Source organism: Entelurus aequoreus, linkage group LG09 (assembly GCF_033978785.1).
Source record: "Entelurus aequoreus isolate RoL-2023_Sb linkage group LG09, RoL_Eaeq_v1.1, whole genome shotgun sequence".
Lineage (NCBI taxonomy): Eukaryota > Metazoa > Chordata > Actinopteri > Syngnathiformes > Syngnathidae > Entelurus > Entelurus aequoreus.
Window position 1 is genome coordinate 30,231,819 of NC_084739.1, and position 20,202 is coordinate 30,252,020.

The window sequence follows — 20,202 nt, forward strand, 5'->3', positions numbered from 1 at the left end:
TGCTCACTTGCTAGCTGCTGTTCATCTATTCAAACGAGCAACTGTTTTTTGGCTTGGTTTTGCACTCTCTCTCTGTTCTTGGTAAGATATTTAACCCTTTTGGCAAAGTCAGCAACCATATACACGTCCTTATTTACAATGGTTACAAATGTGGATATGTTCCTTCCGTATACGCGAGCCAAATCAGCAATGCGTGCACTAGGGTTGTACGGTATACCGGTATTAATATATTACCGCGATACTAATGAATCATATTCGGTACTATACCGCATCTGAAAAGTAGATAGAACATGTTGAAAGAGAAAGTAAGCAGATATTAACAGTAAATGAACAAGTAGATTAATAATTAATTTCCTACCACTTGTCCCTAATAATTTTGACAAAAAATTAGAATGGAAAATGACACAATATGTTACTGCATATGTCAGCAGACTAATTAGGAGACTTTGTTTGTTTGTTACTAATAAAAGACAAGTTGTCTTGTATGTTCACTATTTTATTTAAGGACAAACTTGCAATAAGAAACATATGTTTAATGTACCCTAAGATTTTTTGTTAAAATAAATCCAATAATGCAATTTTTTGTGGTCCCCTTTATTTAGAAAAGTACCCAAAAGTATCGAAATAATTTTGGTACCGGTACCAGTACCAAAATATTGGTATCGGAACAACACTAGCATGCACCACTACGGTAATCGTCGCAAATAGTCCTTTTCAAGTCCACAAGTCTCTTCTTCTTTCTAGGCTTGTTTGTTGGCTTTTTGGACTTCTATTGAATAACAAAACAGACTTGGTGATTGACGAGAAAAGAAACATGCTAAAGCAGTGAAGACAGTGTAATGACTATGTTAACAGGATGTGACTAGGAGGGTTCGCCTCTTCAAAAAGGCAGCGCCCGTGTGTACAGGAAGTGATGTCATCAAAATGGCAGCGCCCTGAGGCTTCCAGCGGCACGCAAAATGAACGAATGAATGAATGAGGCGTTTGTATGCCGGGACATGGTTCGCATATTTGGAGCGATGTAAAGGTTCGTAAACCGCAAAGGTCGCAAATAGAGTCAATCATAAATCGAGGTTCCACCATATGTCATTTACACAATCCACAGGAAGCCACGGGAACTTTTTTGTTTCAGGAACCTACGTTACAATAAACTGGTGCAAAAGGCTTAACTATGACCATGCTCACCTGGTGGCAAAGGCGGGCTGAACCTCATGGGGGTTTCTTCTGTCTGACCAGAATAAAAGGAGACGATCAAATCTGGGTTCTATGTCAGCAAACTGGGCCTTTCCTTCTGGGAAGATTCGTAGAAGGCCACCGTGTTCCTGGAAGAGCAGAACAAAGAAGAAACACTTCGATTATGTTTACACATCAGCACAAAAACAGCAAGGTAAGGACAGAGCCAAAGCAGAGAACATGAAGCAGAGCCCCTGCAGAGCGCACGTGCCAACTGTTGGATTTGTATTACGTTTTTCCAAGTTAAAAAGGTCACATCACATTGCGGGGAGATGACGTAGCCTTAAAAGGAGCTCATAAAAAGATCTGAGATATCCCAGAACCGCTTCAACTGGACGACAATGTAAGGGGAAAGGGTTGTCTGACAGCTCCAGGGGCTAGGAGGAAAGCTCAGGATAGGAAACAGCAGCGGGGGACGGCTTTCCTGTGGAGGAATAGGAAGAATAACCCACAGGAAAACTGCAGTGGCGGGATAAAGGACCTGGAGAGTGAAAAAGCAGATTGCTGCAAGCGTGCCGTACAAACTCTCTCACACAGCTGATATGACAGGACCCTTTCTTCACACGCACACGAGCAAGGCTCAAAATTTAAATCTAAATTTGTATCTTCTTTTTTTTTTTTTAACAAGGGACAATAGATTTGGTGGGACATGGCTTATGTCAACACAGCTTGGTAAAAGAAAGCAGCAGGGGGGTGTCTTTTTTAAAAAATATCTAGCTAAAGTTACATTGAAGGATATATTACATAATGGAGTTATGACTCATCTTATTTGTGTTTGATTTGTATTCAAGTGTGATATTTTGGACAAGATCTGTCTTACCAGTCAAATTGCCTTTGAATAAGTCACAGGGAGCTTAAAGGCCTACTGAAATGAATTTTTTTTATTTAAACGGGAATAGCAGATCCATTCTATGTGTCATACTTGATCATTTCGCGATATTGCCATATTTTTGCTGAAAGGATTTAGTAGAGAAAATCGACGATAAAGTTCGCAACTTTTGCTCGCTGATAAAAAAAGCCTTGCCTGTACCGGAAGTAGCGTGACGTCACAGGAGCTAGTATTCCTCACAATTCCCCGTTGTTTACAATGGAGCGAGAGAGATTCGGAGCGACAAAGCGACGATTACCCCATTAATTTGAGCGAGGATGAAAGATTCGTAGATGAGGAACGTTACAGTGAAAGACTAGAGAGGCAGTGATGGATGCATCTTTTTTCGCTCTGACCGTAACTTAGGTACAAGCTGGCTCATTGGATTCCACACTCTCTCCTTTTTCTATTGTGGATCACGGATTTGTATTTTAAACCACCTCGGATACTATATCCTCTTGAAAATGAGAGTCGAGCACGCGAAATGGACATTTAAAGTGACTTTTATCTCCACGACAATACATCAGTGACACACTTAGCTACTGAGCTAACGTGATAGAATCGTTCTCAAATGAAGATAGAAACAAAAGAAATAAACCCCTGACTGGAAGGATAGACAGAAGATCAACAATACTATTAAACCATGTACATGTAACTACACGGTTAAAAATTCTCAGCCTGGTAAGGCTTAACAATGCTGTTGCTAACGATGCTAAGCCTAATTTAGCAACTTAGCAACCGGACCTCACAGAACTATGATAAAAACATTAGCGCTCCACCTACGCCAGCCAGCCCTCATCTTCCCATCAACAGCCGTGCTCACCTGCGTTCCAGCGATCGACGGCGCAACGAAGGACTTCATCCGTGGGTTTGGCGGCAAGCTTCGGCTAGGCGTCTGCTAAGTAAGTCCTTGTTGTGTTGCTGTAAGTATTGTACTTAGCCGCTAATACACCGATCGATCCCACCTACAACATGCTTCTTTGCAGCCTCCATTGTTCATTAAACAAATTGCAAAAGATTCACCAAAACAGATGTCCAGAATACTGTGGAATTTTGTCGAAGAAAACAAGAGGTTTTTGTATCGGGTCCGATGGGGTCCAACCACTTCCGTGGATTTTGTGACGTCACGCGCATAAATCATATCCAAAGGAGTTTTTCAACCGGAAGTGTGGCAGGAATTTTAAAATTGCACTTTATATGTTAACCCGGCCGTATTGGCATGTGTTTCAATGTTAAGATTTCATCATTGATATCCGTATAAACTATCAGACTGCGTGGTCGGTAGTAGTGGGTTTCAGTAGGTCTTTAAGGTACAACCAAAGAAGCAAAAAAATATATATTAAAAATATATATTATCGGCCGATAAATGCTTTAAAATGTAATATCGGAAATTATCGGTTTCAAAAAGTAAAATATATGTCTTTTTAAAACGCCGCTGTACGGAGTGGTACACGGACGTAGGAAGAAGTACAGAGAGCCAATAAACCTTAAAGGCACTGCCTTTGCGTGCCGGCACAATCACATAATATCTACGGCTTTTTACACACACAAATGAATGCAAGGCATACTTGGTCAACAGCCATACAGGTCACACTGAGGGTTACCGTATAAACAACTTTAACACTGTTACAAATATGCGCCACACTGTGAACCCACACCAAACAAGAATGACAAACACATTTCGGGAGAACATCCGCACCGTAACACAACATAAACACAACAGAACAAACACCCAGAACCCCTTGCAGCCCTAACTCTTCCGGGACGCTACAATATACACCCCCCGCTACCCCCTACCCCCCCCACCAACTCAACCCCGCCCCCCCAACCCCGCCCACCTCAACCTCCTCATGCTCTCTCAGGGAGAGCATGTCCCAAATTCCAAGCTGCTGATTTGAGGCATGTTAAAAAAAATAATGCACTTTGTGACTTCAATAATAAATATGGTAGTGCCATGTTGGCATTTTTTTCCATAACTTGAGTTGATTTATTTTGGAAAACCTTTTTACATTGTTTAATGCATCCAGCGGGGCATCACAACAAAATTAGGCATAATAATGTGTTAATTCCACGACCGTATATATCGGTATCGGTTGATATCGGAATCGGTAATTAAGAGTTGGACAATATTGGAATATCGGATATCGGCAAAAAAGCCATTATCGGACATCTCTAGTATTAATTGTTAGGAGTGTCCTGATCCGATATTCATATTTTTCTGACATCAGCAGAAAATATCGGAAGCTAATCGGATTATGTCGGCTTGCATCTAAAATCTCCTATATAAGCGCTCCGTTTTGCGGTGCACTTACTTGTGTGAAGCTCGACAGCCAGTTAACATTTAAACACAATGTTTGTCTTTCCTTGTATTTTAGTGAAGTTGTTTATAAAAAGTAAACATGGGAAGTTATAGGCTACTAGGAGCTGGCAGCTACACAACAGCTAAGCATAAAATACAAATAAGTCCTTCAACGATTATGCAGTTTAAAACACCACATTTGCCCATATATATATAGATTCAATAATTATATTTGCATTTTACTTACACATACAGTATCCAAAGCAGAATGTGTATTATAAAGTATCCACTAACAAACGTGTCCGCATCATTCAACTAACTGTATCATTTTAACTTAATAAATTATTGTAGGTATCGACAAAAAACAATGACCACTCTACTTCCACTTAAAGACAGCATAGGTCTATTTCAGATGGTTAATAATTAATAAGTTAGTGTTCTTCTTACCTACCATTGACCCTATTTTAGTAACTTCACTCGATCAAACTTTTCTACACAAAAAAATATGTATGTATGATAAGTATGAATGATTTGAGCTGATTTTTTTCAACTTATATTATAAATATATATATTTATTAATACCTCTCTATATATGTAAGTATCTACTTATTGTTTATATGCTTTATTCATATTACTGTAGTAGCTATCTAACATGTATTTACTATTTTTGATTATCATAACACTACCAATATTGGTTTATGGTAAAACTTTTATACAGAATGTGATGTACTTGTAATTATTAAAGAAACTGAGAAAGGGTATGATTTGGTTAAAGTATTAACAGCGCTTCACAATTTTTTTTTTGTAACAGCATTATTCCAGGATTAAAACCAACGCTTCTCATCCAATCTGATAGAGTTCGAGAAGTTCTGAAAAGAGAATTGGGTGAAACTGCCCAAAGATTGGTGTGTACAGTGGCATCGCATTCAAAAAGACTTGAGGCTGACAAATTGCATCAACAAAGTATTGGGCAGCAAAGGCTGTACATACTTGTGAGTGTGAATAAATTTGATTTTTTTATTTTTAATAAAATGTATCTAATATATTAAATAACAAATAATACATTTGCAAAACTAAAAAAAAGAATAACTTTTAAATTGTCTTTATGGGGTATTTTCTGTAGAATTTTGAGCACAAAATGTAATGTATTCTATTTTGAAATGAGGCTGTAACATAATAAAATGTAGAAAACGTGAAGAGCTGCATAAACTTTTCGGATGCACTGTAAAGGTAATCATGTTTTGCAGCAGGAAAATTCTGGACGTTTATTAAATATACAGGAGAAAGTAAAAAATATCAGACATGCAAAAAAAAGACCTACCACACCACAAGTAATGCAAACATTAGATAAGATTATATATGTACTTAAAGTCCCTCAAAACAAGGACAGAATAAAAATCAGTATCAGTTAAAACTGGGACAGGCCAGAATAAAACCCCAAAAAATAAAAAATTACACAAAAACTAATATTGGAAAAATGTGACTACAAGTTGTTTAATACTTTTATGGCAAATGAGACAAAACTGCATTTATATGTTTGTTTTGCCTCATGGTACTAACAACCTCCGGCCAGAGGGGAGAAGCTGCAAGTGATCGTTTACTGCTGGTGTAAGCTGGGCTGATAACACATTTCGCTGGACGGTATAATGTCTTACAAATTATTGCTGATATTACTGTCAGAATTAGTTTTAGACCAAATTAAACACTAATTAATCATGATGTATAATGCAAGTAACCCTTTCAAACACGATACACTTTTATTTCTAAGTATTTTTACCATTGTAATTAGAACAAGGGCTGCAGCTATCAATTAGACTTAGACAAACTTTATTTTTTAATAATCGAATAACCTATCAATTAATTTGTTCGATTAATTGAATAAAACACTTTCTCGTCTCAAAGCAACTTTTAGGGAAAAAAGTAAAACAACGATTTTTCTAATGACCTTTCTTTTCATTAAAGTACATGAAATTTAAATTGCACTTTTAATACTGGAAGCATCACTACATACCAGTATTTTTAAAAAAAAGTTAAAATGTTTAAAAACAACAACAAATGTACAGAAGATGAACATGAACCAGGTAATAGCTAATAAATAAAGCACAGAACTAAACAAAAACACTGATCAAGTATGATAAATTGAGTGAGGATGTATTTAACAATTTAACACGTAAACATTTGAAAAGATATTAATTGGAGGAGTGGGATTAGATTTTTAGACAAACAACATGTTAGCATTAACATTCAAACTGTAGATGCTAACATGTTCTCACATGTGTTTGAATAAAACATTTGTGATGTAAGTCAAATGTATGAGATGGCGTCAGCTGTCAAAATAGACTTTTATCTTGTTTTGGGTTTGTTTGCCGCTCCTAAACATGCAGGATGTTTTCTAGTAATGTTGCACCATTGACATTGTGAAATGCTAGCTCTGTTTGACAGCGCAAACATTTCACCATGTTGTCTCTCTTTTTCAGTTTTAAATGATCGCAAAACCTTTGACAGTTTCTCTGCGCCCACTATGTAACTTTTTTTAAGGCATCTCTCTCTATCCCAGTGCTTCTCAATTATATTATGTTACAACCCTCCTAGGAAGAAGATACAATTTTGCGCTCTCCCCACTTTCTGCCCCCGACTATAAATAGCTTCATTTGTCTACAAAATTGTAATATACAATAGATCAACTTACAACAAAAAATAACTGTATTAACATTGTTTTTCAGTCTGTAACAGAAAATATTTAAAGGGGATCAATTTGCCTAATTAAAAAAAATATATATTATTAAACTATACTATTTTTTTGACCACCTTGAACAAGTTGATACTGAAAAATAAAATAGACTCAATAAATGATGATAAATTCAAATTAATTAGCAATATTGAGTCAAGGGCACAATATACTGTATAAAACACTTAAACCTAAAAAAACAATAACGAATAAAACAATTTGTGCTTATTATTATTTTATTTTCTTCAAAATGAGGAAGTCAGGATTAATGGCTCCAATGAGCACGTTTTGCAGTGCACAGCTTTTCCAAGCGGGGTTTTCAAGCATGATACTGATAAAGCATGTTCCCCAGGGTCACATTCACGCCCACAGGGGGTCCCACCCTACTATTTAAGTAGAACTGCTCTATCTGCACTGCAGTAGTCCCACCCCTGCTCCCCACACAGGCTACATCAGCAGCAGCACAAGCTGCTTCACCAATAGGTGCACTGCTCTCAAATGCGCTGGATCAATACATCCATCCATCCATTTTCTACCGCTTATTCCCTTCGGGGTCGCGGGGGGCGCTGGAGCCTATCTCAGCTACAAGCGGGCGGAAGGCAGGGTACACCCTGGACAAGTCGCCACCTCATCACAGGGCCAACACAGATAGACAGACAACATTCACACTCACATTCACACACTAGGGCCAATTTAGTGTTGCCAATCAACCTATCCCCAGGTGCATGTCTTTGCAATGTTCACGTATTTTAATCATTAAATGAATCGTCGAAGATCATGGGTACAAGCGGCCGAAATGGGTTTCCACTGTCGCGTGGCTCTCTCTTAGGGATAGGGTGAGAATCTCTGCCATTCGGAAGGAGCTCAAAGTAAAGCTACTGCTCCTCCACATCGAGAGGAGCCAAATGAGGTGGTTCTGGCATCTGGTCAGAATGCCCCCCAGAAGCCTCCCTGGGGAGGTGTTTAGGACACGTCCAACCGGTAGGGGTCACGGGGAGGCCCAAGAATCGTTGGGGAGACAATGTCTCCCAGTTGGCCTGGGAACGCTTCGGGATCCCCCCGGAGGAGCTGGACGAATTGGCTGGGGAGAGGGAAGTCTGGGCTTTTGTGCTTAGGTTGCTGTCCCCGCGACCCGACCTCAGATAAGCGGAAGAAGATGGATGGATGCAATAAATAAACATGAAAATAAAATGGACTTTCAATTTTGGTTAGCAAAAATTGCACTTCAATAAATATTGAACATCTTGAAGAGTTTTTTTTTCCAGTGGGAAAAATTGGGTCGTGTGTTTTTTGACATCACTTCCAAACTAATTCGACATATTAGCTCTCTCGTCTGTGTAGATGCATGGGCTCATCTTGCTTATTCGATTTGAAGGGAAAAATATTCCCACAACGGGAAATGTATCGATGTCATTATCGTTCTTCCTCCTTATATTTGTTACCCCTCGATTCTTCCTGTGTGTGTAGACTAGCAGTTCCGCCTCCACACATACAGTAGAGACAAAGTTTGTGGACGACTGACAAGAGGATTTACTCATTTAGTTGTACTATTAAACATGCACAGGTGCTGAGAGCGATGCACAGAGTGAACCCTCTTGCACCCTGTTTGGACGGGAGACACAAAAAACAAAAGAAAACAAACTCACATGGACATGGCGATTAATCACTGCTGGAAAAATTATTCAGTGAGATGCATTCGTTAAAATGAAGGAAGGTATCAGTTGTACCTGTTTATTGTACAGGAAGGATAGAGACAGCTGAAACTCACCAATGAGTTGGTTTGACAGTTTGAGAATTTGGGTTGAATAAAGCCTGCTTCTTCCCAATTATTGTTATATTATAAAACTAAACAATTTGATGAACTTAATGGGACCTTGTGCAAAATTTCATTTCATTTTAAGTAGTCCGTTGTCAAAAACACACGTTTAATGAAGTAGACACATCCAGATAAATTTGTCCAACCCTACCATGCGTGTTGTTGCTTGTTTAAATGTTTTATTATTTTCACTTTTTACATCAGGTGCAAAAACCATTGTTTTTGCACATGAGTAGCAATTAAGAATGTTAAAATGTAAGATGTGTGAGGCCCAAGTGATCTGCGACTCACCTTTACATCTCACAATTCTTACTAAAGTTAAGACTTATTGCTTTTAGATTTTACCTTTATCCATCCATCTTCTTCCGCTTATCCGAGGTCGGGTCGCGGGGGAAGCAGCCTAAGCAGGGAAGCCCAGACTTCCCTCTCCCCAGCCACTTCGTCCAGCTCCTCCCGGGGGATCCCGAGGTGTTCCCAGGCCAGCCGGGAGACATAGTCTTCCCAACGTGTCCTGGGTCTTCCCCGTGGCCTCCTACCGGTCGGACGTGCCCTAAACACCTCCCTAGGGAGGCGTTCGGGTGGCATCCTGACCAGATGCCCGAACCACCTCATCTGGCTCCTCTTGATGTGGAGGAGCAGCGGCTTTACTTTGAGCTCCCCCGGATGGCAGAGCTTCTCACCCTATCTCTAAGGGAGAGCCCCGCCATCCACCGGAGGAAACTTATTTCGGCCGCTTGTACCCGTGATCTTGTCCTTTCGGTCACAACCCAAAGCTCATGACCATAGGTGAGGATGGGAACGTAGATCGACTGGTAAATTGAGAGCTTTGCCTTCCGGCTCAGCTCCTTCTTCACCACAACGGATCGATACAGCGTCCGCATGACTGAAGACGCCGCACAGATCCGCCTGAGATTGATTTTACCTTTAGTGATTAACTTATTTTTACACTTTTATGACAGTTAATGTTGCTTATAACATGTGTTTTTTAATGTATGGTGGGCCTTCCCTAGAAGGCGCCAGAAGACTTCAGGGTTTGCGATTTCTAACAGACATTTCGGGAGACAACTCAATAAAATGTGCTCCTTTTTGGGTGGGTGGGAGGTAAGGGAACTCCTAACCCTTCTATAGTCTCTGAGTGAAGGCTTACTATTCCACACTTTGAAAAGATTCTGGTTTAAAACACTGTATTGTTAACAAAAGTTTAAAAACACCCGGAGCCTGGAAACCAAAAAAAAAAGTATTGTGAACAAATCAGTTTTGGACCTGCATCTCGGATTGATTCGCATTTTGACCTTAGATGTTCCACTGAAGTAGTAAATTGTTAGCATCTGTGCTAATGCAAAATAAGATGTGTGCTCGAGCTCTTCAACTCAAACAAGTAGGGTTGATTTAAAGGCCTACTGAAATGAATTTTTTTTATTTAAACGGGGATAGCAGATCCATTCTATGTGTATACTTGATCATTTCGCGATATTTCCATATTTTTGCTGAAAGTAGAGAACATTGACGATAAAGTTTTGGTCGCTGATAAAAAAAAGCCTTACCTGTACCGGAAGTAGCGTGACGTCACAGGTTGAAGGGCTCCTCACATTTCCCCATTGTTTACACCAGCAGCGAGAGCGATTCGGACCGAGAAAGCGACGATTACCCCATTAATTTGAGCCAGGATGAAAGATTCGTGGATGAGGACGTGAGAGTGAAGGACTAGAGTGCAGTGCAGGACGTATCTTTTTTCGCTCTGACCGTAACTTAGGTTCAAGGGTCCTTTTTCTATTGTGGGTCACGGATTTGTATTTTAAACCACCTCGGATACTATATCCTCTTGAAAATGAGAGTCGAGAACGCGAAATGGACATTCACAGTGACTTTTATCTCCACGACAATACATCGGCAAAGCTCTTTAGCTACGGAGCTAACGTGATAGCATCGGGCTTAAATGCAGATAGAAACAAAAGAAATAAACCCCTGACTGGAAGGATAGACAGAAAATCAACAATACTATTAAACCATGGACATGTAACTACACGGTTAATGCTTTCCAACCTGGCGAAGCTTAACAATGCTGTTGCTACGGGACCTCGTCAGAGCTATGATAAAAACATTAGCGCTCCACCTACGCCAGCCCTCATCTGCTCATCAACACTCGTGCTCACCTGCGTTCCAGCGATCGACGGAGCGACGAATGACTTCACCCGATCATAGATGCGGTCGGCGGCTAGCATCGGATAGCGCGTCTGCTATCCATCTCAAAGTCCTCCTGGTTGTGTTGCTGTAGTCCGCCGCTAATACACCGATCCCACCTACAGCTTTCTTCTTTGCAGTCTTCATTGTTCATTAAACAAATTGCAAAAGATTCACCAACACAGATGTCCAGAATACTGTGGAATTTTGCGACGAAATCAGAGCTTTTTGTATTGGATACAATGATGTCCGAATACTTCCGTTTCAACCATTGACGTCACGCGCAAACGTCATCATATCTAGACGTTTTCAACCGGAAGTTTTGCGGGAAATTTAAAACTGCACTTTATAAGTTAACACGGCCGTATTGGCATGTGTTGCAATGTTAAGATTTCATCATTGATATATAAACTATCAGACTGCGTGGTCGGTAGTAGTGGGTTTCAGTAGGCCTTTAATACCTGAACATGCAAATTCATAAATTGACTGAAAAGTTTAATAGCATTTTTTCAGTCAAATCTAAATTTCAAACCTAACTTGTTCACAGAATACTAATGTATTAAGCATTATTGTAACCAACAAAAAATGCGAAAAACGGGTCACTCTGTGTACTTCTAAAATTTCTGGCCAAAATCTCTTTACAAAGCAGTCAATCATTTTGTCATAGTGGAAGGTAGGGGCTGATTGGGACTTGAGAGCACAATGTATATAACAGACTAACAATACAATACAAAAAACGCACACATGTCCTGCACCCAATCGAAGCTTGAAAACAGTTTACATCTAATAATCTATTCGGGAATTAAATATTTTATATGAATTCCCTAAAATAATCAAACGCCTATAATGAGATGTGTTGTAGATATGAAGATATATAATAGGAGAAAATGGCCTATACACAGATGAAACAACTGAACCTGAACATTCAAAAACCAAGGCCCTCTCTAATGGAGCCCCAGTATCCATACAACCGTATTCTATAATAAGGGGCTAATCATAAATCAGCCAATCAGAGGTCTGAATGTAATGATGGCCAAGTCAAACTGGGTTTCAGAACATGGTTCATTGGAATAATTGAAGGCTGTGTGTGAACACAACAATAGCAATGGCGTAACAGCCCCGATGATTAGCATGAGGGCAGACGGGTCCACCTGATGCACAGTTTGACGCACAAGTGGAGCTTTTAGTTACACACTCACACTCATACAAACACAAACACAAAGGCACGGACGCACGCACACACAGGTGAAAGCCATGATCGTGTTAACCACAAGACTAACACAAAGCTACATGATGCCGCCAACACAAGATGCCAGAAAAACATATGTACTGGATCATCTTCTTTCTAAATTGAACTCCAAGTACATAAGAACAAGTCACAAGGAAAATGCTTAATATGTAGCATATGGGGTGGGGGTGGGGGAAATCGTGTTCCTGCAGACTTTTGGGTGTGGCTGGATAAGCAGGATCGTCTTTTAATGGGATTATAAACAAGGAGTATGGCCGGACAGCACGTACTGACACTGTGGAAGTTGAATAAAACAGCATTAAGAACATACACGCATGCTGAGCCTTTTATATGACTCAGTTTGCAAGTGATTCAACAATGGGGGTGTGCGTTGGTACTAAATACATTGGTACCTCAAAAATATGTTGTGCAATCTGGAATTTGACAAAAATATTTGAGAAAAATATTCCACAAAAAAGGCTAGGTAGAGGTCCTATTGTCATCAGTATTATGTGTGACGTCACACATGCACCAGGTCAGCAAGTTCAGTTCAGCAACTTCAGCTTGTCAGCTTAGTAGCAGACTCCAGAGAAAGTGGCGGTAAAATTGTTTATCAGTATTGTTTAAAACAAGTATAACTATCATACTCTGGCCTCTTGATCAAAGACAAAATAAACAGAGCAAATCATTTGATTCAAGCAGAGTTTGCAGCAAAACGTATTACAGCTACATACGTTTAATTGATAACTAAATACATTTTGACAATACAGTATGTATTTGTGATAATTAATTAGAGAGTTAGTGTCATTAAGATAGAGATGTTTGCTACATTACCATAACAGTGCTTCTTCTACCATTAAATTGGTGTATAATTATTACAAATACTAGGGGAATTTATATTAATTTTATTAATAGAGTTTTCATTCCAACTTCATCTTACTGAGTCAAGAAGCTAATGCGGAGGGAATGAGTTTCCTCTGCACATCACTCACATACCTTTGCATTCCAATCTTTATTAAGGTAATAAATGCATGTGACACAGCGTCCATCGCCGTTTGGATTATCCACATGGCGCACGTAACCGGTCCCGTTTCCAGGGTAACATGCTACCATTGCCTGAAGACAAGAAGACCAAAATGATTATTAGTAATAAAAAAATCAAAAAATAAATAAAAAGCAAGGATATAAGCAGAAAATATTACTATAAGGTAGTATTATAAAACAGGCTGATTGTCAGCTGTGGGAGAAAACAAACAACACTGATCGGTGTTGAAGAGGTGATAAAACATACTAATGTGTATTTATAAATGGTTGATTTATATAGACTACTAAGGCACACCAGGGGACACCACCATCCCACCACTTCAGGTGGAATGGAACAATCCATATAACACGTCACAGATGACATCACGCTAACATACGTGACACCTCTGATGAAGGCTGCAGAAGCAAGATAGCCAAAACTTGTCAGGTACAAAACTTTATCTTACTAGCCTATATAAATCAACCATTTATAGATACAACAGATAATTCAAACATGGATTATTGGTAGCCTATACAGGGCAAAGGTCTTGTTGTCACCTACCAAGTCTGCTACTCTACAGTAACATCAACCAAATCCTTTAAAAAAAATACCCATACAGGGTTTCCTTCCATGGCTGCAATCTATTTGTGGTGGTGGGCTCACTGTCTAATGTGCATAATTGGCCATGATGATATATTTAAAGAAACATTTTTGTTATGTTAGTATCAATTTCAGCTTTTTCTCCGTTTACTCTGCTTTGCCATTTTTGCTGTTTTTCTTCCGGTAGTACAGGCCCATAAAAAAATGAATGCCATTTGCGGACCACGGGCAATTTGGACACCGCTAGCGACAGAAGAGTGTCTCCAGACTATGTCTTATTAGCGCTATCTTTAACTGGCGGTGGTAATGCACATTCCCCAGGCTCGTGAAGTTACCCCGCATGTCTGGCTATCCGCTCCAGCGGTGAATATTGGTCAGTGACAGCTTTTATGCATTAAAAAATAAATGCGTACCACTTAGGAATTTAGTACGACTCTATATCGTACCAAAAAAATGTGTATACGAACACACAAACATCATATTTATTGAATCAAAATTATTGGAACTTAATGATGTGGTGCAGTTGCAAAAAGCTACAATTAGGCAAAAAGCAAACTATAACCTACTACCAAAAAATGTACAACAATTCTTCTCAACAAAAGAGAAAAAATATAATTTGAGGGGAAAAGGTAACTGAAAACATTTGTGTGCGCGTACATCTTAAAACCGATCAGTATGTGGAATTAAATCATGAATGGATTAAGCAAAGAAGTCAAACAAGGCACTAACATTATCCAGTTTAAGAAAATATTCAAACTCCAAGTGTTTACAAAGTACAAAGAAGAAGAATCATGATAAAAATTTTGGACCTTACTGAAAGTGACAAAATCTTATTTATCTCATTATGTGAATCCAAACTTACTTACAGCAATTATCTATTTATGAGAACTGTATTTATTGTTTATTTTTGTAATTAATATTTATTTGCATACTCATTTATTTACTTACTAATGCATGTATTTATGTACTATTGTGTTACAGATCGAGTACAAACAAATGTGGTATAGAAATTATTATGAAACGAAAAGGAGTGGGATTAAACAACATCTGCTTCTTCTTTCTCCTTTTCGGATATGTTGTAATAAGAAGATGGAAACGTGATGAATCATATTCTAATTGTATGCATGTTTGAAATAAACTAACACCAACCAACCAACCAATCCTGAGTCACCAAAATAATGAAGCTCAGATTCATACCATTCAAACAGAAAGTACCCAGCATCAAATTCTTGCATAGAAGATATCCTGGGTTAATCGATTACTTAACCATGTATCAATGCTCATATGAAATTATACCAATATCTGATCGTGCAAAATACCATTTATCTAACCAGGAATTACTTGGGCATGTCATGTCATGTTTGCTGCACACGACAGTTTGGTTTGTCTTAGAAGACTGTGCTACAGTTACGGTAACACAATTAGCCCCGAACGGGCTAACATCACGACTGACGTGTTACACGTCCGATTCGCTCAGCGATTCTCTGTCGGAGTATCAGCGCTGGGGTCCAGTGCACCACAGTTTTGTATTGTCGCTCGGTCCTTCGGCGGAGTGCTTCGGAAGCTACCGGACCGCTCGTCTCCCCGACCCGGACTGTTTACAGCGGCGCCGGGGGAGGGAGCGAGAGAGAGACACACACACAGTGACAGAGAGAGCGCGAGAGAGAGAGAGAGCGAGAGCGAGAGAGCGAGCAGGCGGGCGAGCGAGGGAGGGAAGGAGGGAGGAAGAGCGCGTGTGGGTCTAATGGAAAAGCGGAAAACGTTTCTCTGATTGCATCACACAAGTGACGTCAATGTTCGGTCCTCGAGAGCCATATACCACACCGTGATTGGTAGATTTCTTCAGCTCCCCACACAACGCTGTCAAGCGCCATTCATATAAAACTGCTGGCCGCACTAACATTAAATTTTCATGTTAAGGTGCGGGCCGCAAAATAACCTCTCGCGGGCCGCAATTGGCCTGCAGGCCGCGTGTCTGAGACCACTGATTTACAGTGACGAGGTACATACCAAACCGATCTGTTGCACTTCCCCTGCCAGCTAACAGTGTGCCAAGGGTCAAAACCTATTTGTGGCAGACAGTCACTAATAAATAAAATGTATAATAAAGACTGCCATACATTTAAATAATAATACAAAAAGTTCTGGTCACTCTTCTTATCTTTACTGAATGGAAATGTTAAAATATAATTCTTCTTCGACCACCCTTTGGAGAGGTTTGTACACATAGGCTGGAATAGTTCTTTTATTTCCTCAAACAATGGTCAGGGAATTGACTTAGTCAACCACAGAGAATACCAAGCAGGTAAAAGGCCAGCACTGGTCACCAGTCAATCACAGAGAGACAACAAATCACTCTCACTAAAATTCTGATCTTTAATTGTCTAACCTAACATGAATGCTTTTGGAGTGTTGGAGAACCCCGGGTTCCCACAAGTATGGAGAGAACACAAAAATCCACACAAACACATTCGAGCAAAGACTTAAACCAGGGGTGTCAAAATAAGACAAAGAAAACAATCTGAAGTTGTCTTTATTTTTTAGTTTCAATGCCATGATTTTAATAATCCGACCCGCGTGTGCACAGATTTTCTTCCATGCGGCCCTTGAGCTAAAATTAGTTTGACACCCCTGACTTAAACCTCTTGGCTGTCGTGTTATCCTCTCACAGTTCTGCCCCTTATTTACATTTCAGTCACTAGCTGCATTTCCATTACCCCCAAAAATGTGCATAAACACCGAACCGGCGGGTTGCCGAAGCAGGACAACTAGGGCAGACGGGTTGTCTTGTCTCACTTCCGATCGGTCGACTGGGGGTAGTGAAGCGGCACCCCCGCACCGGGCCATCTCGTAGGTCCCTTCCATGCAATAGAGGCCGACTCGCAGGCTTGGAGAGAACCACATGCCTGAACATGAGTCGAGTGGGTCGTAAGTCTCCAATCGGTCTGCCAGGGGGGTAGCGAGGCAGCACCGCCACACTGGGCCATCTCGCGGTTCCCTCTCCGGCAACCGACCCGCAGGCTCGGAGAGAACCACATGCTAGAACAGTAATGTCCAGAGGGCTGTAGGGACGTTGCCTTAAAGGCCTACTGAAACCCACTACTACCGACCACGCAGTCTGATAGTTTATATATCAATGATGAAATCTTAACATTGCAACACATGCCAATACGGCCGGGTTAACTTATAAAGTGCAATTTTAAATTTCCCGCCACACTTCCGCTTGAAAACGTCTCGGTATGATGACGTATGCGCATGACGTAGCCAGTTTAACAGAGGTATGGCTTCCCCATTGAAGCCAATACGAAATAGCTCTGTTTTCATCTCATTATTCCACAGTATTGTGGACATCTGTGTTGGTGAATCTGTTGCAATTTGTTCATTGCATTATGGAGAAAGAAGCTGAGCAAGCAAAGCGAAGCGGATATTTTGCGAGGGAAGTCAGCAACACAACACAGCCGGTGTTTGTTTACATTCCCGAAAGATGCAGTCAAGATCGAAGAACTTGGACAACAGAGACTCTAACCAGGAGGACTTTGATTTGGATACACAGACGCGATACCGTGAGTACGTAGCTGCGCTTCCAAACATTTGATCACTTGCTATAACTAGCTCGAGCTAGTAGCTAGGAGCTAGGAGCTAGCATAACAGACACATAGGTGTTTGTTATGCGGGATTAATTTGTGGCATATTAAATATAAGCCTGGTTGTGTTGTGGCTAATAGAGTATATATATGTCTTGTGTTTATTTACTGTTGTAGTCATTCCCAGCTGAATATCAGGTCCCACCCGCGCGCTTCCAAACATTTGATTGCTTGCCCGTACGTGCGTGTCAGGTACGTAAATTTGGTTAAATATATAAGCTTTATGAACCTTGGGTTAGGTGAACGGTTCTTTGGGCTGAGTGAGTGTGTGTGTTGTGCAGGTGTTTGAATTGTATTGGCGGGTTATATATACGGGATCCCTTCCATATAACCCGCTCGAGCTATAACTAGCTCGAGCTAGTAGCTAGGAGCTAGCATAACAAACACCTAGGTGTTTTTATGCGGGATTAATTTGTGGCATATTAAATATAAGCCTGGTTGTGTTGTGGCTAATAGAGTATATATATGTCTTGTGTTTATTTACTGTTGTAGTCATTCCCAGCTGAATATCAGGTCACCTCCGGCTCTCACAGCATCTTCCCTATCTGAATCGCTACCACTCCCCACTAGTCCTTCACTTGCATTTTCCTCATCCACAAATCTTTCATCGTCTCTCAAATTAATGGGGAAATCGTCGCTTTCTCGGTCCGAATCTCTCTCACTTCTGGCGGCCATCATTGTAAACAATAGGGAACTTTGCGGATATGTTCAATTGACTACGTCACGCTACTTCCGGTAGGGGCAAGCCTTTTTTTATCAGATACCAAAAGTTGCGATCTTTATCGTCGTTGTTTTATACTAAATCCTTTCAGCAAAAATATGGCAATATCGCGAAATGATCAAGTATGACACATAGAATAGATCTGCTATCCCCGTTTAAATAAAAAAAATTCATTTCAGTAGGCCTTAAAAGCTATCACCCGTTGCCTTCGTCTGCTATTGACATCACGGCAACAGCCGTGGCTGCAATATCTTCCTTATAGTGGGGTCTTGTGGGATGAGATTTTACGAGAATTACGCCTCATGACGCAAAACACTCTTTAATGGAAACACCTACAAATGTACTTTGTCGACATTTTAGAAATATCGCTTTTATTTTGTGAAAAACTGCAATGGAAACGCAGCTAATGATAAAATGTGAAGCAGTTTTTGGTATGTAACACAACTCAGCAGACAGAACCACTAGACCAGGGGTCCCCAAACTTTTTGACTCGGGGGGCCACATTGGGAAAAAAAAACTTGGCTGGGGCCCGGGCTGTGTGTGTGTGTGTGTGTGTGTGTGTGTGTGTGTGTGTGTGTGTGTGTGTGTGTGTGTGTGTGTGTGTGTGTGTGTGTGTGTGTGTGTGTGTGTGTGTGTGTGTGTGTGTGTGTGTGTGTGTGCTCGTCAGGGGATTTTATAAAATCCCCTGACGAGCAGGGAAACCTGCAAAACAGGCTTGTAGGGATGATATAGCCTATGAGTTTTCTGACCTAATGTATATTCCGCTCTACCTCGGTATTGAGCACTGTATAACGGATAAACCACAGAAACCTCGACTATATATATATATATATATATATATATATATATATATATATATATATATATATATATATATATATATATATATATATATATATATATATATATATATATATATATTTGTATATGTATATATTCCGAGTGCGATGATGTCACATTATCGATGGGAAAATGCATTTTTAGAGAATATGATTTGCCTGAGTGGTTAGGAGACACCGAGAGTAACAAGCGGTAGAAAATGGATTAGAAAGGACAGATAAAAAAATAATAATAATGAAAAAAAATATATATATATATATATTTTTTTATTTTTATTTTTTTAACTTGGGACTTCTTGCGGACCGGATTTTGGACGCTGGCGGGCCGGATAGTTTGGGGACCCCTGCACTAGACTGTAAAGTTTAACTTTACAGATGTCATGTGCAGGTGGCGTGTTGACTAATGTGACACATAAATCTTACTAAAAGGTAAAAACAGTAATAGGGAAGCATGATGAGGTATTTTTCTAGGGGTGAAAAGTGGAGACCGTTATTCTTTAAGTGGATGACACACCTGTAAATGAATTAAAGCAAAGCCTCTATTAGAGTGGATATGCTTACTATAACTAATTTTACAGTACAAGCCCTAATGGAAGCATGGTGACATAAAAAGCAAATGTCCGAATATTACATTTAAAACTACATTAAGCAATGAGCCATACATAATGTTGGCTTACACAAACTCTGATTATAATATTGCTCTATAAATGTTTGCAGCGATGCACTATAAACGCTTTCATTGTATAGCTCGGTTGGTAGAGCGGCCGTGCCAGCAACTTGAGGGTTGCAGGTTCGATCCCCGCTTCCGCCATCCTAGTCACTGCCGTTGTGTCCTTGGGCAAGACACTTTACCCACCTGCTCCCAGTGCCACCCACACTGGTTTGAATGTAACTTAGATATTGGGTTTCACTATGTAAAGCGCTTTGAGTCACTTGAGAAAAAGCGCTATATAAATGTAATTCACTTCACTTCACTTCAACCCTGTTGGTGTAAGATCAGCAAGGATACAGTTAGAATACA

At 40.1% G+C, this 20,202-nt stretch overlaps 1 protein-coding gene across 2 annotated transcripts in view; it reads right to left on the reverse strand.

Moving 5' to 3' along the window:
* The window catches only part of egln1a (egl-9 family hypoxia-inducible factor 1a), an 85,143-nt gene that overhangs the window by 20,606 nt on the left and 44,335 nt on the right, over positions 1–20,202 (reverse strand). The window contains exons 2-3 of one of the 2 annotated variants that reach the window (XM_062058548.1): positions 13,350–13,469; positions 1,186–1,322 (exon numbers count right to left, since the gene is read on the reverse strand). In XM_062058548.1, coding sequence (XP_061914532.1) covers positions 1,186–1,322; positions 13,350–13,469 — 257 coding nt within the window. The remainder of the gene's footprint in view (positions 1–1,185; positions 1,323–13,349; positions 13,470–20,202) is intronic. The other variant, XM_062058549.1, reaches the window with a different exon arrangement.